Below are 23,276 nucleotides of genomic sequence, written 5' to 3' on the forward strand. Positions count from 1 at the left end.
TGTCATGCGACGTGTTGTCATGACAACTGCGTTTAACCTTTACACACACTTCAAAACGTTTCTCTACTGTTGCATTAAAGAGGTCACCCCTCTCCCTCGCTCTGGGCCTACAGTACACTTGCTCTTATCTGTGTTCTTCCAAGGAATGCAAAACATTGGGCTGGCTGCTAAACATTCTGCAGTGCTGGCTACTGCCTCTTCTTCTATCACCGTTTTCTAAAGCGAACCATGCACATTTCGTTACCACCGTTTTAGCTGTCATCTCTCCCCAATCTATACATCACATACATTGAAAAAGCACCGTTTTCTCTCACAGTGCTTAATGTCGGGTCAGCTTGTCATTTATTTCTGTCAATGTGCTGGTTCTGTAGCAGGACTGGGGTCAGTCAACATCCTTGGCACCGAAGATATAGTCTACACGCTCCCTCCTCCTCAGCGGAGTTGTCTGTGAAATTGACAACTTCATTGGATTTATTTATTCTCTAAAAAATATCTATAATCATACGATTAAATATTGTTTAAAATAAAATAATAAAATTTAATAAATAAACTAAGTAAATACTATTATTCTGTGTGTCATGTTTCCAAATAAGATTGTTCACAACGGCTGTATGTTGGTTGGTTAGACCTCCGTGATCAATCTCGCTCTCTGTGAAGTTTCCTCATAGTTCGCTCGGCTCAGTCCATTATTTCACATCCCATGGGGGGGGTTTCATTACCATATGGTTAATCATGCACGAGCATAGACGGTAAGAACAATGGTATTCATCAACATGGAGTGTGCGTACGACCTGTGCACGCACACGGTTGATAAATCCCGATAATTTTTTTGTGCGTAGAGACATTCTAAATTCCTTGCGTAAGAACGAAAATAGAACACTTTCTACGCATTATTGATAAAATGAGGGCCCTGGTGCTGTGTGCATTCATGGGCGTGTGTGTGTGTGTGTTAATGAGTGTTTGAGTAGTGTAGGGGTATAGGATGGCTCTGTTGTGCGTGTGTAGGAGGGTGTGTGTGTTGTGTGCATGTGTGGGCTTGTGTAGGAGGGGGTGTGTGTGCGTGTGCATGTGTGGGCTTGTGTAGGAGGGTGTGTGTGCGTGTGTTGTGTGCATGTGTGGGCTTGTGTAGGAGGGGGTGTGTGTGTGTTGTGTGCATGTGTGGGCTTGTGTAGGAGGGGGTGTGTGTGCGTGAGTGGGAACACTCTGAACGACCCTAATTGACAGCTGTTGACCTGCTCTTTAAGGTCAAAGAGGAAGCTGAAGTGAGTAATACCATCTATTAGAGAGAGAGAAAGTCGGAGCACAACCTGCAGCAGGTGAAGTGAGAGGAGGGGGAGGAGGAGGAGGAGGAGGAGGAGTGGGCCGGCCTCATTATGGAGCTGCTAAACGGGAAGGAGGGGGGGGGGGCCAGGAGAGGAGGAGGACTGAGAGGTTTCTGTTTACATGCCCTAAATGTCTGGCATACCTGTGGCTCCTTAACGAGCTGGAGTGAGAGATAAGGGCAGGGGAGGGAGGGGAGGGGGAGACTTATGACATAATAACCTCCTCGTTACCCTGTTTGATAGTGAAGGAGCGCGGGGACGGCTAAGGGGATGAAGTCGGGGAGCCGTCAGGAGGCTAGAGGTCTAGCAGCAGCAGCAGCAGTTGTGCCACAGAGCAGCTGATTAGGCCCCATTAGTTGACGGTTGAAAGGAGGAGGATCATGTTTCCCACAGTACGTCATGGTCGACTCGACACCGTAACGCGGCCGGGAGCCAGGCGGGCAGTCGGAGGAGCCTTGGCTCCGTTACAGACGTAGCACTCGGTGTCTCTGTGATAAAAGGTTGAAGTCCATCTAGATGTTCTCTTTTTTATCAAACGTGTTGTCAAGGAGATTCTGTTGCTACGGCCTGGGGGACTGCATTCCTTGAAACTCCCGTGTTTGTTAATAATGACGTCTAAAGCAGCTTTCTCATGCATTGAATGAAATGCCGGTGGGAAGTGTCTGTGTGTTGCAGTAAACTTGCTGTGTACAAATGTGTGTCTGTCAGTTTGTCTCTGACTCTGTCCTCTCCGTCCTCTAGGCCTGTGTCCTGACTGGGACCAGTGGGACCAGACCAAGCCGGTGGACAACGCCCGTGAGGCCATGCAGCAAGCTGACGACTGGCTGGGCATCCCCCAGGTACCTGCCCTCTGACCCTGCCCTGACCTCTGACCCTGACCCTGCCCTGACCCTAATCCTCACTAACCTAACTATCCGGTCAATGGTCTCTAACGACACACCCTAAAGACTCCTACGCTCTGCATCTTCAGGCCGCCTCAGGCCCACTCCTATCCGAGCTCCGGGAGGGTCATCAAAGAGAAGTCTCCTTTTCTCGGTCCTTGCCCCACAATGGTGGAACAAACTACCCACCCCAGTTAGGACAGTCGACACCCGTCCAATCTTTCGCCGTCGACTAAAGACTCACTTCTTCAATCATTATCTGAAATTAAAAAGAAAGAAGAAGAAAAAAATCGAACCCTAACTAACCTTGCTGTCATGCACTTGTCCTAATATACTAACCTACACTGTAGCACTCCAACACTTTGATGAACATTGTTACTCAGCTGATTTGAGTTGTGCCCTTCCTGATGACTTGTCGTACAGAACTTGTAAGTCACTTTGGATAAAAGCGTTCAGCTAAATGACTAAATGTAAATGTAAATATCCCTCCGGTACCTGACCTGACCCTGCCCTGACCCTATCCTCACCAAAATAACCTAAATGTGACCCAACCCTGATCAAGTCCCAGGCTCGAGTCTCATTGATATGTCAACCCTTTAAAAAAACCTCTATTGTTACCAAAAGCAAATGTCAACTTGGTCACCGCAACATTTTCCATTCTTGGTTATCAGCATCGACGTGCTGGTGTGTCACGGTGTCTGGTTGGCATGCAGCTGGCAGGTTGCCATGGCGACAGTTGGCACTGTGGTCACGGGCGGTTTCCGCTTCTTGAGGAAACTTGTATTACTGCCGTTTGCTTCCGAAATCCCAAATGTTGCTAAGCGCTCCCCCGGTAACCTGGCGCCCATTAAATCAGCCCACTTTTCACCCACTTTTCACCCACTTTAATATGGCATCAGTCAAAACACCCAGTTTACACTCAGTTATTTAGTCCGTAAGACTTTGTTTGTGTTCGTCTCCTAGGTGATGATGAGAGTTTGTTTGTGTTCGTCTCCTAGGTGATAACCCCAGAGGAGATTGTCGACCCCAACGTGGACGAACATTCCGTCATGACCTACCTGTCCCAGTTCCCCAAGGCCAAGCTGAAGCCTGGCGCCCCCCTGCGCCCCAAACTCAACCCCAAGAAGGCCCGGGCCTACGGACCAGGTACACTCACGCAGTCACACATAGATGTCCCCTCACCTTGATTTTTTTAATTAAATTAGATTTATTGACAAAAAACATATTACAACATTGACGATTAACATTTGTATTCGCCTTGTCAGGGATGGAACGAAAAGTCCAGGATTTATTCCCATCGTTGTCCCTGGTGTTTCTAGTTGCAAGTGGCACCCGCCTTGCAGTGTGATCATATAGTTGGAGGCGCATGTAATTGTAATTGTAATTACAGGTGCTTGAAACGCCTCGTTTGTAAGTCCAGCCTTTCTTGCTAGAATGCCAGTTTTTTTTTATGTTTACTAAACTACTGTTTCTTCAGGCTTAGAAATAAGATGTACGATTTGGATCTGATCTGCAATGCACAGTTTTACAGTTTGATCTGAATTTCCTGGACCAGGAAGTGCTGCAGCACAGTGGAGAAAATGGCACATTTTCATTTAAAGAGACGGGAGACATATTTTCATTTAAAGAGACGGGAGCCATATTTTCATTTAAAGAGACGGGAGACATATTTTCATTTAAAGAGACGGGAGACATATTTTCATTTAAAGAGACGGGAGCCATATTTTCATTTAAAGAGACGGGAGACATATTTTCATTTAAAGAGACAGGACTTGGCCGGTACAGCAGGAACTAGGCACTTTTTTTTACCATAAAACATGAACCAAAAACACTCTCCTCAGGTGTGGAGCCCGTCGGCAACGTGGTGATGAAGAAGGCAAACTTCACGGTGGAAACCATCAGCGCTGGAATGGGAGACGTGCTGATTTACGTGGAGGACCCTGCTGGTCACAGAGAGGAGGTGCAGCAGAGACACATAGAGAGACACACACACACACACACACACACACACACAGAGGAGGTGCAGCAGATACACACAGACACACAAACACAGAGACACACACACACACACACACACACACAGAGGAGGTGTACCAGAGACACACACACACACACACAGAGAGGAGGTGCAACAGAGAGACACACACACACACACACACACACACACACAGGAGGTGCAGCAGATACACACAGACACACACACTGTCTGGGGGGGGGTACAACAGACGCACACAGAGACACACACTCTGCTACTACTACTAAGTTTGTACACACTTGAAACTACTGTCAACAACATGACCTACTCTGTGCCGTGTGTTTGGCTGTCTGTGACTCTCTCTCTCTGTCTCTCTGTCTCTCTCTCTCTCTCTCTGTCTCTCTCTCTGTCTCTCTGTCTCTCTGTCTCTCTCTCTGTCTCTCTCTCTCTCTCAGGGCAAAGTGACGGGCAACAACGATAAGAACCGTACCTTCTCTGTGTACTACATCCCCAAAGTCACTGGCATGCACAAGGTAAGACGACAAGGCCAGAGTCCCTTCATACATTAAACACCTGGGCCCTCATTCATCAACGTGTCTTACGCACAGATTTGTGCTTAACCTGTGCGTACGACCATTTCTAAGCAAAGAGTGGGATTCATCAATTTCAACTTGAACTTGACTCCGTGCTTATGTCTACGCACAGCTCGGAGCACACTTAGCTGACGCCCAGTGGTAGAATATATTATTACAACAAGGAAATGAGCTTCTGTGCATTAGTTTCAACACTGGCATGTTCTGTATGAACCGTAATTCATTATAGTTCATTGTAAAATAGCAACAGTAGTGTAATTATGGTCAAAACCCTATAAATAGCATTTGGAATAATAGATCTTTCTCTCAGAATGAATGCAGCATGGTTTATATAGCGTTATCGGAATATACGGGGTGTACTGACTGACTGCGCTCCGCGTAGCTCAACTCGTTATTATTTTGCGCACAGACCGCAGAAACACGGGAACGTTTTGATTATATTTAAAAGGCTTTACGTTAAACGAAACAAGTGGAATTTCGAAGCTGTAAGCAGAATACAAGTCATATGAACACCCACGATATAGTGTTCTTCCCCCTTTTTACTGTATAAGAAATAATAAAGAAACGCATTGCAATGACACCAGGGTGTATGTGTATTACAAAACCCTTGCAATAATGTGTCTTAAATGAATGAAAAGCATACATGCTCTGGACACAGAGCATATCGTGTGGGTGATATGACTTGTATTATGCTTACAGAATTCCACGTATTTAGTTTTACAATGTCAAAGCCTTTTAATGTAAATCAAAACGTTCCCGTATTTCTGCAATCTATGTGCAAAATAATAACGAGTTGAGTTCTAACAAAGAACATATTACATGCTGGTATGCTGATGGAGTAAACTATTATATGAATATGATATGATATAAGGTATACACTGGTCCGTCGCATACACTGGTATGCGCAAGTTACTGTTGCATAATGTAGGCTATGGCTGCTATTATATGTAATCCATATAGGCTACCTAATAGTATATGATCTTTAGAGGCATCTATTTTGTTGTCGGTAATACCGACAACAAAATAGATGCCTCTAAAAATCATATAGCCAATCGAACACAACTAATAAAGGCATTCATATTACAGCACGGTTATAATGACACACAACCAACGCCAAACAGTGGTCAACGAACGGTCTTTATTAGTTTTTTGAGCTGTCCAGGCAGAATTGCAGCAATGGTCTTAGGGAGCCGTTGATATCTGACATCACCGTTTACAAGTCCGCCTTTTATTTATCCCATAACATGCGTTGTGTCTTCTTGGTTCGACAGCAGTGAACAATCTCTGTGAAGTTTCTCAGAGTTCCGCTCGGGTCAGTCCATTATTTCACATCCCATGGGGGGTGTTTCATCACTTTCATGACCATATATGGATAATCATGCACGAGCATTGACGGTAGAACAAAGTGGTATTCATCAACACGGAGGAGCATAGGACCTGTGTACGCACGGTTGATGAATCCCAATATTTCTGTGCGTGCACTGATTCTAAATTCTGTGCTTACGTGTGGAAATAGAACATTTTCCACGTCACGTTGATGAATGAGGGCCCTTGTCTTTAAGGAGTCCCTTCATAGAATAGAATAGAATAGAAATACTTTAATCATCCCGAGGGAAACACTACAAATCACTCACAGTAAATATTTAGGTAGACAGAACAAAGGCACGAATAAGAATAACAAAGAAAATGGCCAAAGAATAAAATAAGCCTCAGAATAAGATAATAATAATAATAATAATAATAAAGTACGGTCCGCGATTCACATTTCGTATGTTATGTATATACATTCTAGTATAAAATTGAACAATGTTGTTTTAAAAGTAAAAGTCCAGGAAGATGGTAACTGTCACTCTGTGTTCAGTGATGCAGTGTAAAGTCTGATGGCTGTCGGAATGAAGGACTTCCTGTGCCGTTCAGTGCTACATCTTGGGAGTGTTAGTCTAGCACTGAACGTGCTCCTCCTGTCAGCCAAGTCTGTGTATAGTGTTTAATGTTCATACATTAAACATAGTCTTTAAGGAGTTCCTTCATACATTAAACACCTCGTCTTTAAGGACTCCCTTCATACATTAAACACCTCGTCTTTAAGGAGTCCCTTCATACATTAAACACCTTGAAGGGCAGCAGGGGGAGCACGATTTAGCGCTTGAGTGCCAGCGCTCTATTCAATGAGAGGGCGAGCACATTTGCGAACGCATAAACTATATCTTAAATTATGGCTATGTGTCTAATACGCCCGTCGCTTATCAATGACTTGCTTGCAGTCAACATTGTCGAAACGGATTGTTTCTTCATCGGTACATTTCCGTTTTATACCATTTTGAAAAACGCTCGTTTTTGGAAATTTTCAGAAAAAAGAGATTCTGCAGGAATACACAAAAAACGTTGTCATTTTTGGGCCTATTTATGAATTGTTTTCAAATAAACGCTAGATTATCGATAGTATATGTGTACTTATGCACGCTAGAGAAACGGGCTGAAAAATCCATTATCTTATTTCCTGATTGATCAGCACACACACGCATACACATATAGGGCCCACGTTGATATATCTGTGAAAAAAGCTCTGATTACCCCAAGACTGGTAAAATAGATTCCTTACCTCAGATCAGATGTTCTCCAAAAAGATTATTCCAATTCCTGATCGCCATTCCAAATATCGATCGCGTTTATTGATCCAACGCTGGGTGCTCGAAACACATATTCCACCTGAGGGACCACAAAGACTGCAATCGGCTCGTATTACATGCCTGACAAGTAAAATGTGGATTCCGGATTTTCTTTTCCCCATGTGTTTTCATTCAGTCCAATCCAAAGGGTGCATTATCATCCGGGAGACGATAGGGGGCGGTATTTTCCCTGTTCGAGCTCAGAGAGAGTCCCAGTGGTAACGTGTGGCTAGATTGATGAAAAATGAATGGAAATCGCTAATAAAAAAAATAATGATTAATAACGAGATTTCTCGTCGTTGGCATGAAATAACGAGAATTCTCGTCGTTGGCACTCAAAGTGTTAAGGACTCCCTTCTCAGTGATGGGGACTACAGCTTGTTGGACTCTTCCCAAGGGTTTTATCCCACGATCCTCTAGTGGCGCAGGGGTGGACCATTTGGGTAGCAAAGGTCTGTCAAGCATACACAAGTGAAATGAAACGGGACTTCCTGTTTTCAGCGGTTTTGCCTTCAAAATAAAAGCATAACATTTCTGTGCTTTTTATTTTGAAGGCACATTTCGAAATCGGATATATGAACCCATTTTGAATAGAATTGTCTGAAGTCCTGCCAAACAGGAAGTGTCGGGGTGCAGGGTCGGGGTGCACGGTGGTGTTGACGCGGTGGCCTCCCTCTCTCCCCAGGTGACGGTGCTGTTCGCCGGGCAGCACATCAACAAGAGCCCCTTCGAGGTGGAGGTGGGCATGGCCCAGGGGGACTCCAGCAAGGCCACCGCCCAGGGGCCCGGCCTGGAGGCCTCGGGGAACATCGCCAACAAGGCCACCTACTTCGACGTCTACACCGCAGGTACAGTGGTGGCCGCGTCGAGCCAGGCGGTCCCGTGTGGTTTTATAACTTAATATCATACCATTTATAATAATTATGTTATTGTCGCTAATTCCTTTGTCGTTCCTCCTCCCTTTGTCTTCCTTCTTTACTTTCACCCCTCCCTCCCCTCGCTCTCTCCCTCCTCCTCTTACCTTTTCCACATCTCTACCTTCATCCTTCTCGCCCTCTTCCCCTCCCTCCCCTCGCTCTCTTCCACACCTCTACCTTCATCCTCCTCTCCCTCCCCACCTCCTCTCCCTCCTCCCCTCGCTCTCTTCCACACCTCTACCTTCACCCTCCTCTCCCTCCCCACCTCCTCTCCCATCTCCCCTCGCTCTCTTCCACACCTCTACCTTCACCCTCCTCTCCCTCCCCACCTTCTCTCCCTCCTCCCCTCGCTCTCTTCCACACCTCTACCTTCACCCTCCTCTCCCTCCCCACCTCCTCTCCCTCCTCCCCTCGCTCTCTTCCACACCTCTACCTTCACCCTCCTCTCCCTCCCCACCTCCTCTCCCTCCTCCCCTTGCTCTCTTCCACACCTCTACCTTCATCCTCCTCTCCCTCCCCACCTTCTCCCTCCCCTTGCTCTCTTCCACACCTCTACCTTCATCATCCTCTCCCTCCCCACCTTCTCTCCCTCCCCTCTCTCTCTTCCACACCTCTACCTTCATCCTCCTCTCCCTCCCCTCGCTCTCTTCCACACCTCTACCTTCATCCTCCTCTCCCTCCCCACCTTCTCTCCCTCCCCTCGCTCTCTTCCACACCTCTACCTTCATCCTCCTCTCCCTCCCCTCGCTCTCTTCCACACCTCTACCTTCATCCTCCTCTCCCGCCTCTCCCTCTCTCTCTCCTCTCCCTCCCCCCTCCCTCCCAGGTGCTGGTGTGGGGGAGGTGGAGGTGGTGATCATGGATCCTGCCGGTAAGAAGAACACTGTTGAGTGCAGCGTTGAGGACAAGGGCAACAGCAGCCACCGCTGCTCCTACAAGCCGGCGCTGGAGGGCCAGCACACCGTGTACGTGACCTTCGCCGGGGGCGCTATCAGCAAGAGCCCGTTCACCGTCAGCGTGGGAGAGGGTGAGGACACGCAACCTTTAACCTTTTATCTAATCCAGAGGACAACTGTGGAAGGGGACAATTTTTTTTTATAAAATAGAAAAGAGACTGATGATAACGTGCATCACAGAGGTAAGGGAAGTGATTAAAACACACAACAAACAACCAGATACAATTACAAGGTCTGTAATACATGAAGCAGAACAGATAGATCACAGTTAACCACATGTATATATACGTGATTGGGCACAATCCTTTGAAGGCCAACCACGTGTATATATACGTGGTAAACTCTCTTTTGCTTTTATTCCATTTTAATATCCTACTCGATGTCACAGAGCTGTATTTTGGCTGGAAAAGGCATATTGGGACTCCGAAAGTGCAGTACCGGCCAGCTCCTGGTATTGGCGCTGTCTCGAGAATGCAGTTTCCCCTGTTGCAGACCGGGTGTCACTTTTTTTTCCACTCCGGGTTAGCTTTTCTGTTAGCCTACAGCTATGGCTTCACCAGATCGCCTGGAATACTTTTTGCGACGCCGAATTCAGTATGCAGTAAAGGAATATAGCATCAGCCAATGGACATATCGATCTACCAGATGGCGATCAAATAACTGGGAAATTCTTTTTGGAATCCAACCGGCCACAGGTAAGAGCGATTTGACGTCAATTTCAGCCTGATCGGGCCTTGTTCTCATAGCCATCCACCCAGTCAGCGTATGATGTTGCAATAACGAATGCCGTTATTGGTAATCAATAATCAGAAACGACTTCCCCCGCCCTTTCATGCATTCATGGTGGAACATGATACCGATCATATGCATTTTGATTTTTAACTCTAGCTCATGTAGGGCCAAAACGCCATTTAACGTTATTAGCTTATCGCCCTATAACTAGCTTTGCAGGAATTACCCCAGACCATTCCGATAAAGTTCATATTCACGACGCTATAAAGCGGGAACGTATTGATGAAAAAATTATTTCTTTATGGCATATTGAAGGGAAGGTTTATACTGTCAATTGACAATGACAATGGACACATAGCAATAATATAAAATATAGATTTAGCTCTACAAACAACCTCATGCACAGTGAAAACGTGTAATGAAAAGCTGGCCTCATAGAGTAATCCCAATGGCCCCGAATGTGTTAAAAGGCCGGGTGACCGTTGCAGGTGATGTAAACAACTCTGTGATAGTCTTAAAAGTAGTGAGCGGGGGGGCGGCTACGTGGCGTAGTGGGCAAGGCGCTCGCCACGAAATCTGGAGACGCTGGGCTTGCCTGTTCGAGCCCAGCGCTCCACATTTGCTTTCAGTTTAGCTGGTCGTCCGTACTAATACACATTGGCCGTATTAGGGGGTGGGAAACTGATGGGTGGGGATCGGGCGTTGTGGACAGCGACTCCTACAGGTCGGTTGGTGCGCCTGCGCAGTAGAATCAGGAAGTGTCGGGGGCAGCGTGAGCCTCCCACGCGTTACTCCTCGCCACTGAGAGATAGAGCTGCGCAGGTGAAAAGATGCGACTGCTGTTACCTCAAGTACCGGAGGGGACTTGTGCTATGTATGACTTAGTCCACATTGCAGCCGGCTTGTGGGAGGCAAGAAACGGCGTCCGTGACAGGGGAGGGTTGAATTGGATGATACGAAATTGGGATGGGAGAAAATATAGAAAATGGGAGAAAAAGTGGATCAAAAAAAGAAAAGTAGTGAGCGGGTCGGTGCGGCTGGGTGGCACAGCAGAGACAGGAAATGGCGGGGGTAGTGTGAGCCTCCCACACGTTACACCTCGCCAATGAGAGTCCGCGCTGGCAGGTGAAAAGATGTGACAGGCTGCCTCCTCGTGTACCGGAAGGGACACGTGATGCAAGGCTTCTATCCTCCCTACAACCGACCAGTGGGAGGCATAGTCTAGCAACGTTCAAGACAGGGGAGGGGAGAATTGGAAACAGCGAAATTGGGATGGGAGAAAAATAAGGAGAAAAAGTGGATAAAAAAAATTAGTGAGCAGGTCAGTTTGTCCTTTTTTCTTTTGCATCTCGTTCCAACTGCTGGGAGCAGCAAACTGGAAGGAGGGCTGACCAGAGGAAGTGTTAACACAGGGAACATCTTCTAGAGAGATATGTATTAGAGGTGTGATGGGGGAAACAAGGTCTGAAAAGAGGGTAATTTATGATAAATTGGGGGGGGGGGGGGAATTATACATTTTCTGTTTCGACTTTTTGAATCTTGTCGTCTTCTGCTACTGTACTGTTATGTCTTCTCTTTTTTTCCTCAACAACCTCCCCTCTCCTCCTCATCCCTCTCTCCTCCTCCCTGTCCTCCCCCTCCCTCTCTCCCCCCTCTCTCCTCCCTGTCCTACTCTCCTCCCTCTCTCCCCCTCCCTCCCTCTCCCCCCCCTCCCTCTCTCCTCTCCCCCCTCCCTCTCTCCTCTCCCCCCTCCCTCTCTCCTCCCCTCCCTCTCTCCCCCCCTCCTTCTCTCTCCTCCCCTCCCTCTCTCCCCCCCCCCCCCTCCTTCTCTCTCTCAGAGCCCTGTTGGTATCTCTTCTCTCTCTGGAGCAGCTTCTTCCTTCTGCTTCATTTCCTGTTTCCTGGGAGCTCTCTTGGGTACCCACTATTTGTGTGTTGTGTGTTGTGTGTGTGTTGTGTGTGTGTGCGCACGTGGTTGACTAAATGTGCAATTGCCACACCATAATATACCACATTCTAACATACTGTGTACCGGTATATGTGCGTCTTTGTGCTGAATCACATCACATGACTTTACTTGTGTGACTAATCTCCCCCTGTAGGTAGGTGTGTGTGTGTGTCTTTAGACGGTGTGTGTTGTGTGTCATCTAAAGCTTAAACCCCAGACTGACTCAAACATCACCAGTACCATCTCCATATTAGTAATGTGTTACACATCCACATTCAAATACATTTTCTTCCACGCTGCGGATAGATTCATCCGTGATTCATCCAACTTTTCGCACACATGGAAGGGTTTTTGCCGAAGTTGCAGTTTATTAGTTTTCAAGAAACTCCCTCCTCCTGAAGAGATGTACACACGGACACCACCATCGAAACTGAATTGGCAGCAAAAACGCATTGAATTTGATCTATTCTGTGAATATGCTTTGAGGCGCTAACGGCACAGTAGCCTAGCTTGTGTGTCCCTCTGCTCCTGTGGGGTTTCCTGGGCTCGCACGCAGGGGCAGCCGACAGTGACTCAGTGGGTCCTATATTTTTTTTATACACCGCTAATCGGGCAGTGTGCGGGCCACCCCGCTTCCTGTGGAGATAAAGCCCTCACTTCCTCCCAAGCCCGTCTATAGTATGAACCCACACTCGGGATTTGTGGGACAGGAAGGAGGGGGAGGGAGGGGGAGGGGGGGGGCTGAAAGGCGTTGAAATCTTTCCAAGTGGCTTTTAGACGGGAATTGTTTTGTTTTTTATTTCATTCATCCCACACCTCATTCCTTCAAACCGCAGTTATCACATATGGTCTTCATTTTGGAGTCATATTAATATTAATATCGGACTCTGTTTTCTTCCTCTGCCTCCAATTTTTCTCTTTCTCTCTGTTCTCTCTCTCTCTCTCTCATCCATCTCTGTGTGTGTGTGTGTCTCTCTCTCCCTCTCTCTCTGCAGCGTGTAACCCCACCCTGTGCACGGCTAAGGGGCGTGGCCTGCAGCCCAAGGGCTTGAGGGTGAAGGAGACGGCAGACTTCAGGGTCTTCACTAAGGGAGCCGGCACCGGCGAGCTGAAGGTCACCATCAAGGGCCCCAGTGAGTCTCCTAGCGGTCCCCCTGTTCTCTACAAACACCACCCCTGGTCTCTACAAACACCACCCCTGGTCTCTACAAACCTCTCTAAACACCACCTCTGTTCTCTACAAACACCACCCCTGGTCTCTACAAACCTCTCTAAACGTAGCCTCTCTGTTCTCTACAAACACCACCCCTGGTCTCTACAAACCTCTCTAAACGTAGCCTCTCTGTTCTCTCTAAACACCACCTCTGTTCTCTACAAACACCACCCCTGGTCTCTACAAACCTCTCTAAACACCACCTCTGTTCTCTACAAACACCACCCCTGGTCTCTACAAACCTCTCTAAACGTAGTGTCTCTGTTCTCTACAAACCTCTCTAAACGTAGTGTCTCTGTTCTCTACAAACCTCTCTAAACATAGTGTCTCTGTTCTCTACAAACCTCTCTAAACGTAGTGTCTCTGTTCTCTACAAACCTCTCTAAACGTAGCGTCTCTGTTCTCTACAAACCTCTCTAAACGTAGCGTCTCTGTTCTCTACAAACCTCTCTAAACGTAGCATCTCTGTTCTCTACAAACCTCTCTAAACGTAATGTCTCTGTTCTCTACAAACCTCTCTAAACGTAGCATCTCTGTTCTCTACAAACCTCTCTAAACGTAGCATCTCTGTTCTCTACAAACCTCTCTAAACGTAGCGTCTCTGTTCTCTACAAACCTCTCTAAACGTAGTGTCTCTGTTCTCTACAAACCTCTCTAAACGTGGTGTCTCTGTTCTCTACAAACCTCTCTAAACGTAGCGTCTCTGTTCTCTACAAACCTCTCTAAACGTAGCGTCTCTGTTCTCTACAAACCTCTCTAAACGTAGTGTCTCTGTTCTCTACAAACCTCTCTAAACGTGGTGTCTCTGTTCTCTACAAACCTCTCTAAACGTAGTGTCTCTGTTCTCTACAAACCTCTCTAAACGTAGCGTCTCTGTTCTCTACAAACCTCTCTAAACGTAGCGTCTCTGTTCTCTACAAACCTCTCTAAACGTAGTGTCTCTGTTCTCTACAAACCTCTCTAAACGTAGTGTCTCTGTTCTCTACAAACGTAGCGTCTCTGTTCTCTACAAACCTCTCTAAACGTAGCATCTCTGTTCTCTACAAACCTCTCTAAACGTAGCGCCTCTGTTCTCTACAAACCTCTCTAAACGTAGCATCTCTGTTCTCTACAAACCTCTCTAAACATAGTGTCTCTGTTCTCTACAAACGTAGCGTCTCTGTTCTCTACAAACCTCTCTAAACGTAGTGTCTCTGTTCTCTACAAACCTCTCTAAACGTAGTGTCTCTGTTCTCTACAAACCTCTCTAAACGTAGCCTCTCTGTTCTCTACAAACCTCTAAACGTAGTGTCTCTGTTCTCTACAAACCTCTCTAAACGTGGTGTCTCTGTTCTCTACAAACCTCTCTAAACGTAGTGTCTCTGTTCTCTACAAACCTCTCTAAACGTAGTGTCTCTGTTCTCTACAAACCTCTCTAAACGTAGCATCTCTGTTCTCTACAAACCTCTCTAAACGTAGTGTCTCTGTTCTCTACAAACCTCTCTAAACGTAGCGTCTCTGTTCTCTACAAACGTAGCGTCTCTGTTCTCTACAAACCTCTCTAAACGTAGCATCTCTGTTCTCTACAAACCTCTCTAAACGTAGTGTCTCTGTTCTCTACAAACGTAGTGTCTCTGTTCTCTACAAACCTCTCTAAACGTGGTGTCTCTGTTCTCTACAAACCTCTCTAAACGTAGCCTCTCTGTTCTCTACAAACCTCTAAACGTAGTGTCTCTGTTCTCTACAAACCTCTCTAAACGTAGCATCTCTGTTCTCTACAAACCTCTCTAAACGTAGCCTCTCTGTTCTCTACAAACCTCTAAACGTAGTGTCTCTGTTCTCTACAAACCTTTCTAAACGTAGCGTCTCTGTTCTCTACAAACCTCTCTAAACGTAGCCTCTCTGTTCTCTACAAACCTCTCTAAACGTAGTGTCTCTGTTCTCTACAAACCTCTCTAAACGTAGTGTCTCTGTTCTCTACAAACCTCTCTAAACGTAGCATCTCTGTTCTCTCTAAACTAAATCTTGAGGATCTTCTGACTCATTTTTTACTTCCCTAGGCGCCTAAGGAAGTAGAGGCGTTGCCGTGTGTGTGTTGCTGATGTGTGTATGTATGTTGCTGATGTGTGTATGTATGTTGCTGATGTGTGTATGTGTGTTGCTGATGTGTGTATGTGTGTTGCTGATGTGTGTGTGTGTGTGTTGCTGATGTGTGTATTTGCAGAGGGTCTTGAGGAGCCGTGTAAAAGGAAGGATCTAGGAGACGGAGTCTATGGCTTTGATTACTACCCCACCACCGTCGGTACCTACATCGTCACCATCACCTGGGGAGGACAGCACATCCCACGCAGGTACGCCTCCCTCCACACCGCACGCATATAAAACCATAACAATAAGACAACAAGGATAACAATTAAATGAAGACGCGTACAACTTGATGGACAAAGGTTGGAGATCAAGGTTTTAAACTCTGCAAACAGAGGAGAGAATCTCAAGCTTTAAGGACTATTTGGAGTTCATTCCATGAGCTTAGAGCGGCATCATAGCAACATGTAGATTTACCCTGTTCAGAGCAAACTCAGGGGACCTTAACCTGTTCCACCTGTGGAATAGGTTCTGAAAATCCACCTAAAATATACAAATGGAACATTGCGCCACTTCTACAAGACTCATTTGCATATTCTTGGTATCTAGGGACATCTATGGACCTCAGGGAATGTATTCACAGTGTCAGAAATATTGTGTCTATTACTAGGCTTGCTTAAATTGTGATGAAACAAAGGAGAATATGATGATTATGATTTTTCTTTGCATCTTTGACAGTGAATAACACCATGATGGTAATGACCAAACATTAAAAACTGCCACTGATCTGGTTCAGTACCTTCTTGCGATCATCTGTACAAAAAATCGAAGGAAATTAATAATGGGAAGATTATTAAACAGAAGGTTCTGTAGATACAGTACTGAATTCTCTCATCCGGACCAATGCAATTTGAAATATTATTATAGAATAGGAGGCTTATAAATTACCTTATTATAGCCAATTCGCACATTTATATATATATACATATATTATCTTTCAAATGCCCGAGTTCAATTTGGATTTAGTATCACCAGGCGTGCATAAGAACAGATAATGAAATCTACTGTAATCTACTGTACTTTTTTATTTTCCCCACAGTGCAACCGTTTTGAAACTAATTTCAGATCTAATTGTTCCTACATGTTAACAATAGGGAAGAGAAACTTGAAAGCCTTTCAATATTTGTCAAAAACGTTACCTTTTGTGGCTTATTATCCCGAAAATTAACAGTTATTGAAATAATTCATACAGAACTCTGAACCTTGAACCCCATAAAATCTTCCAGGAAGTGTAGTTTTAAAAACGTTAAACGCAGAACGATATCTGTGGAACTCTGCTACAAAATGGCCACAAAAAGACTACAATTCCCATGGTTCAAAATTTCCAAAATGGTTGCCCTCTCGGAATAGACTTCACCAAATCGAAAAGTTAAATCTATCTAATGACACTTTTAACCTATTGCTAAACTAACGTATTGATAATAATAATAATAATAATATACATTCTACATTCTGTTGTGACATGTTAGTGATTTGAATACGTTTGAAATTAAAATTACAACTTTTATACAACAGTCTAAAAAATATTGATTTATGACCAGATGTCATTTCGGGACCGGTACTGGTCCTGTCGTGGTTGAAGAGGTTAAGGACCAGCCAGTCACTAGAATGGGTTCCAAAATTCCATTCCACACACGTGCAAGAAATGAGCAACTCGGACACACTAGCAGTAGTCATCAGTCACTGAGTCTGGTTCTGTCCTGCAGTCCCATCGAGGTGAAGATCGGGGTGGAGGCCTCAGCCCAGAAGGTGAGGGCCTGGGGCCCCGGACTGGAGGGGGGCGTCGTCGGGAAGTCAGCTGACTTCGTGGTGGAGGCCGTCGGGGACAACGTCGGCACGCTGGGTGAGTGGCACCGGGGGGGGGGGGGGGGGTCAAAGGTCGACGTGGGAACAAGAACCTGCTTTTATTAGTATTATTTCTTGTTTTTTATCATTTCACTGAGACTGTTCTCTCAGCAATTTACACAGAAAACTGTTGCAGTTTAGATTTCCTTTATTGAACTGTTATGAAATTGAGATTCCTCCAGGAATGCTGACGGCCCCGTGCACTTTGACCTTCTTAGAAGCAAAGTACTGTGTGACCCTAACCCTGGAACCAGATCAAATATAACACACTTACACTTTATCTTTATCTTTTATTACGGATCCCCATTCGTCATCACCGCAGCAACAACTAGTCTTCCTGGGGTCCACACACAACAAAACTGTACATACATACATACATACATAACATTATAGTAGCATACATTTAAAAAGATATTCCTACATATACAAATAATTCAAAATAGCATTACAGTAAACGGAGTATCAGATCACAGAAAATACAATAAAAGGGATTAAACTCTCAGACAGTCATATCTTTACAGTGTACACTACACAGTGTAAACTAATTTCTTTTTCTCTCAATGCTGTTTTCAAATTATTTTTAAAACGTATCTTACTGGTTATCTGTGTAAGATGTACTGGCAGTTTATTCCAATATGACATGGCTCTATATAACACAGTTTTCATTGCTGCATTGGTTTTAGGTAGTAGCAAGTAAACTGGAACTGGAACCAGACCAAATATTAACACACTTACACTTTAACCCTTTCACTGCGACAATACATACAAGGTTAACCCTTTCACTGCCACACAACAACAGCAGGTTGACTCTTTCACTGCCACACACTACAGAAGGTTAACCCTTTACCATCACTCCACCGACTGTAACCGGTAACCGTCTGTATGTAGTGTGATAGTAAAGGGTTAACCTTCTGTAGTGTGGCAGTGAAAGGGTCATGGCGGGGGGGCTGCCCCCGAACGTTTTCCGAGGGCCACGCTTTTTTTGTGAGAACGTCGTCCGCTCTAGAGGCTCCACCTGACCCCCGTGTCCCCCCAGGCTTCTCCGTGGAGGGCCCCTCTCAGGCCAAGATCGAGTGCGACGACAAGGGCGACGGCTCGTGCGACGTGCGCTACTGGCCCACGGAGGCGGGCGAGTACGCGGTGCACGTGCTCTGCAACAACGAGGACATCCAGCACTCGCCCTACATGGCGGAGATCGTCAACGCACCGGGCAAGGACTTCTATCCTGACAAGGTACTCAGTCACTCACTCACTCACTCACTCACTCACTCACTCAGATTCAAATGTATTGTCGTCATGCAGCACAAGTACAGTACGACGAAAATAAGTTCGACATCCAACCAGAGTGCAAATGTAACAGTAAAGTGCAACAGTAATAATATACAATGTACAGGTGGTTAAACTAGTACTGTACTCTGTAATGGTGCTAATCGGATGCACGTACGGAGCTGTAGCATTAATATAGGTCAATGGCAGACTTCATTTCAATAGAATGTTTAGAAAGTATTGATCCTTTTTTAAATTCTCTTATCAGAGAAAGAACGTTGCTCCATCATATATGTCCATTTAAATAGACTTGTGTTCCCAGGTGAAGGTATTTAAATAGACTTGTGTTCCCAGGTGAAGGTATTTGAACAGACTTGTGTTTCTCTCCCAGGTGAAGGCCTACGGTCCCGGCTTGCAGAGCAGTGGTTTGGCTGTCGGCAAACAAACGGAGTTCACGGTCGACGCCAAACTAGGAGGCAAAGCCCCTCTGAAGGTGGTGGCTCAGGTACGTGTGTGTTGCTCTATCGACATGGTCGCTGTGTACGTCAATATAATATAATGTAATATATTTGCATTTGTTAGCCATGCTAGCGATCTCTAAACAATCAATCCATGCCAAAGCTAGATAATGTAAAAGGTGAAACGCTCTCAGAAATGCTGATCTGAAATTACATCCAGACGTTTTCGTTTGAAACGACTTTTAGTCGGAGGAGTGTCATGGTTTCTCCATAGAGCCCCGTCGTATTCTTTTTTTTTTTTTGATCCACTTTTTCTCCCATTTTCCATTTTTCTCCCATCCCAATTTCGTATCATCCAATTCAACCCTCCCCTGTCACGAACGCTGTTTCTTGCCTCCCACAAGCCGGCTGCAATGTGGACTAAGTCATACATAGCACAAGTCCCCTCCGGTACTTGAGGTAACAGCAGTCGCATCTTTTCACCTGCGCAGCTCGACCTCTCAGTGTCGAGGAGTAACGCGTGGGAGGCTCACGCTGCCCCCGACACTTCCTGATTCTACTGCGCAGGCGCACCAACCGACTTGTAGGAGTCGCTTGTTCACAACGTTCGATCCCCACCCTTCAGTTTTCCCTCCCCGTAATACGGCCAATGTGTATTACTGCGGACGACCAGCCAAACTGAAAAACAATGTGGAGAGCTGGATTCGAACACGCGAATCCTAGCGTCTCCACACTGGTGGCGAGTGACTTGTCCACTACACCACCTAGCCGCCTGAGCCCCGTCGTATTCTTTTTAGCGCAGCAGCTTGCGCAGGTCCGGGGCGCGTCTATTCGAATACCAACGGTTTTGTGCGTTTTGCAAATCTGATTGGCCACTGACGTTTCTGGTCATGTGACATGTGCGCCCAATCGTGTGACGAGCTGCGTCTTTGCCCATTTCCGCGTCGAACAGCCTGCAAACTACCTAACGCCTAGTTTATCACCGGTTAAGCTTAGGCGACTCTTTCGAAGTTGGTTATGGTTAGAGTTTGGAATCGGGGCTGGTGTTCTATCGCCATGCTCTAAGACAAACTCTAACCTTAACCAACTTCGAAAGAGTGCCTAAGCTTAACCGTCGAAAGAACTTGCCGTCACACGATTGGTGCACATGTCACATGACCAGAAACGTCAGTGGCCAATCGGATTCGCAAAACGCACAAAACGGTTGGTATTCGAATATAGGCGTTCGGGGCAACTTAGTCACGTGACTCGGTCGGTGTTGCCGATTGGCTCCAACACGGTATGTTTGTAGTCACGTGACTCGGTGGGTGTTGCTGATTGGCTCCAACTCGGTATGTTTGTAGCCACGTGACTCAGCTGGTGTTGCTGATTGGCTCTAACACGGTACGTTTGTAAACGGCGAACAGGGTCACCCTCTCCTCCTCCTCTCCTCTTGAACCATCTGAAGGTCCGTACAGGGAACTGGTGTGAAGTGTGTACTTCCTGTGTGTACTTCCTGTGTGTAGGACGGGGACGGCACCCCGCTGGACGTCCAGGTGAAGGACCACGGCAACGGGACGTACACCTGTACCTACACCCCCCGCAAGCCCCTCAAGCACACCGTCATGGTCTCCTGGGGCGCCGTCAACATCCCAGACAGCCCCTTCAGGGTGAGCGCACGGGGAGAGGGGGAGACACACACACACACACACACACACTAAGGCTGTCCCCGAAGCCTGTTTTTGGGAGGGGAGTTACACGCACACACACACACACACTTACACGCACACACACACACACTTACACACACACACTAGGGCTGAGCCCAAAACGTTCGGACCTTTGTTCGTTACGTTGGCATTCGAATTCTAAATCAACATTTGAATTTAAAAATGTTTATAAAAATAAATAGTTTTTATATATATATATATATATATATATATATATATATATATATATATACTTTTTTTATGTGTCTATTCATTGTTTAAACCAATGGGGTTTTTCTTCACAGTTGCAGATAAAGATTAGGCTACACTATATTCACTAAAGAAAGTTGATTTAATAAAAAAAATAACTCATTTAATCAGATTAATCACTATTCAAATTGAGGATTTAGTTTGAGGATATTTATTAAAAAAAAAAGATTAAAAACGAAGGTTTGAACGTCCGTTCGAAAAACCCTGACGAAGTTCGAATCCCAAAAACGGGCTTCAGGGACAGCCTTAACAGTTACACACACACACACACACACACACACACACATTCACACACACATACAATACACACACGCACACAAACCTTGTTTAACTGTCCCTTCTGGCTCCAGATGACTGTGGGAGCCGGCTGTCACCCGAACAAGGTGAAGGTGTCTGGACCCGGCGTGGCCAAGACGGGCCTGAAGGCCTTTGAGCCAACGTACTTCACTGTGGACTGTGCTGAGGCTGGGCAAGGTGAGAGAGAGACCATGTTACTGACCAGACACTGTATCAGTGATGGCTGTCAGACCCATGTTACTGACCAGACACTCTGTATCAGTGATGGCTGTCAGACCCATGTTACTGACCAGACACTCTGTATCAGTGATGGCTGTCAGACCCATGTTACTGACCAGACACTCTGTATCAGTGATGGCTGTCAGACCCATGTTACTGACCAGACACTCTGTATCAGTGATGGCTGTCAGACCCATGTTACTGACCAGACACTCTGTATCAGTGATGGCTGTCAGACCCATGTTACTGACCAGACACTCTGTATCAGTGATGGCTGTCAGACCCATGTTACTGACCAGACACTCTGTATCAGTGATGGCTGTCAGACCCATGTTACTGACCAGACACTCTATATTAGTGATGGCTGTCAGACCCATGTTACTGACCAGACACTCTGTATCAGTGATGGCTGTCAGACCCATGTTACTGACCAGACACTCTGTATCAGTGATGGCTGTCAGACCCATGTTACTGACCAGACACTCTATATCAGTGATGGCTGTCAGACCCATGTTACTGACCAGACACTCTATATCAGTGATGGCTGTCAGACCCATGTTACTGACCAGACACTCTGTATCAGTGATGGCTGTGAGACCCATGTTACTGACCAGACACTCTGTATCAGTGATGGCTGTCAGACCCATGTTACTGACCAGACACTCTATATCAGTGATGGCTGTCAGACCCGTCACCCATGTTACTGACCAGACACTCTGTATCAGTGATGGCTGTCAGACCCATGTTACTGACCAGACAGACACTCTATATCAGTGATGGCTGTCAGACCCATGTTACTGACCAGACACTCTATATCAGTGATGGCTGTCAGACCCATGTTACTGACCAGACACTCTGTATCAGTGATGGCTGTCAGACCCATGTTACTGACCAGACACTCTGTATCAGTGATGGTTGTCAGACCCATGTTACTGACCAGACACTCTGTATCAGTGATGGCTGTCAGACCCATGTTACTGACCAGACACTCTGTATCAGTGATGGCTGTCAGACCCATGTTACTGACCAGACACTCTATATCAGTGATGGCTGTGAGACCCATGTTACTGACCAGACACTCTATATCAGTGATGGCTGTGAGACCCATGTTACTGACCAGACACTCTGTATCAGTGATGGCTGTGAGACCCATGTTACTGACCAGACACTCTATATCAGTGATGGCTGTCAAACCCATGTTACTGACCAGACACTCTATTATATCAGTGATGGCTGTCAGACCCATGTTACTGACCAGACACTCTGTATCAGTGATGGCTGTCAGAATGTAGAGATTATTTTAACATGTACACCACTTACAGCTCCTTTTTTAATGAGTGTCCCCCCCCCCACCCCCCAGGTGACATCAGCATCGGGATCAAGTGCGCCCCTGGCGTGGTCGGACCGGCGGAGGCCGACATCGACTTTGACATCATCAGGAACGACAACGACACCTTCACGGTTAAATACACACCCCCTGGTGCCGGGAGCTACACCATCATGGTTCTGTTCGCCGACCAGGTGCGTGTTTTTAACTTTTAGCTTAGAAATTATCGTAGGCGTGGGCGGCCGGGTAGCGCAGCGGACTAAGCATCTGTCTACCACCACAGAGCCAGTGGGATCGAATCCGGCTGTGGTGCCTCCTCCGGCTTGGCCGACCGTCCATACTAACACGATTGGCAGTGTTAGCGGGTGGGAAGCCCGGCGTGGGTGGGTCCTGGTCGTTGTAAACAGCGACTCCTACAGTTCGGTCGGGGCGCCTGCACAGCAAGGGAAGGATCTGGGAGAGGTAGTGTGACCTTCCACACGTTACACTCTCCCCAGTGAGAGTCCGCGCTGCCAGGTGAAAAGAAGCGGTGGGCTGGCTACACATGTGTCGGAGGAAGCATGCGATAGTCTCCGC

The 23,276-nt window shown here is 46.4% G+C and overlaps 1 protein-coding gene across 2 annotated transcripts in view; it reads left to right on the forward strand.

The window, feature by feature from the left end:
• Positions 1-23,276, forward strand: part of flna (filamin A, alpha (actin binding protein 280)) — a 161,371-nt gene that overhangs the window by 69,439 nt on the left and 68,656 nt on the right. For both annotated transcript variants that reach the window (XM_084332810.1, XM_084332809.1), the window contains exons 4-17: positions 2,064-2,161; positions 3,202-3,349; positions 4,045-4,163; positions 4,634-4,711; positions 8,126-8,288; positions 9,184-9,384; positions 12,989-13,126; positions 15,410-15,536; positions 17,037-17,173; positions 18,212-18,408; positions 18,833-18,946; positions 20,405-20,548; positions 21,208-21,331; positions 22,734-22,894. In XM_084332810.1, the coding sequence (XP_084188936.1) occupies positions 2,064-2,161; positions 3,202-3,349; positions 4,045-4,163; positions 4,634-4,711; positions 8,126-8,288; positions 9,184-9,384; positions 12,989-13,126; positions 15,410-15,536; positions 17,037-17,173; positions 18,212-18,408; positions 18,833-18,946; positions 20,405-20,548; positions 21,208-21,331; positions 22,734-22,894 (1,949 nt within the window). The remainder of the gene's footprint in view (positions 1-2,063; positions 2,162-3,201; positions 3,350-4,044; positions 4,164-4,633; positions 4,712-8,125; positions 8,289-9,183; positions 9,385-12,988; positions 13,127-15,409; positions 15,537-17,036; positions 17,174-18,211; positions 18,409-18,832; positions 18,947-20,404; positions 20,549-21,207; positions 21,332-22,733; positions 22,895-23,276) is intronic.

The sequence above is a fragment of the Notolepis coatsorum genome (genome assembly GCF_963971535.1).
Source record: "Notolepis coatsorum genome assembly, chromosome: 17".
NCBI lineage: Eukaryota > Metazoa > Chordata > Actinopteri > Aulopiformes > Paralepididae > Notolepis > Notolepis coatsorum.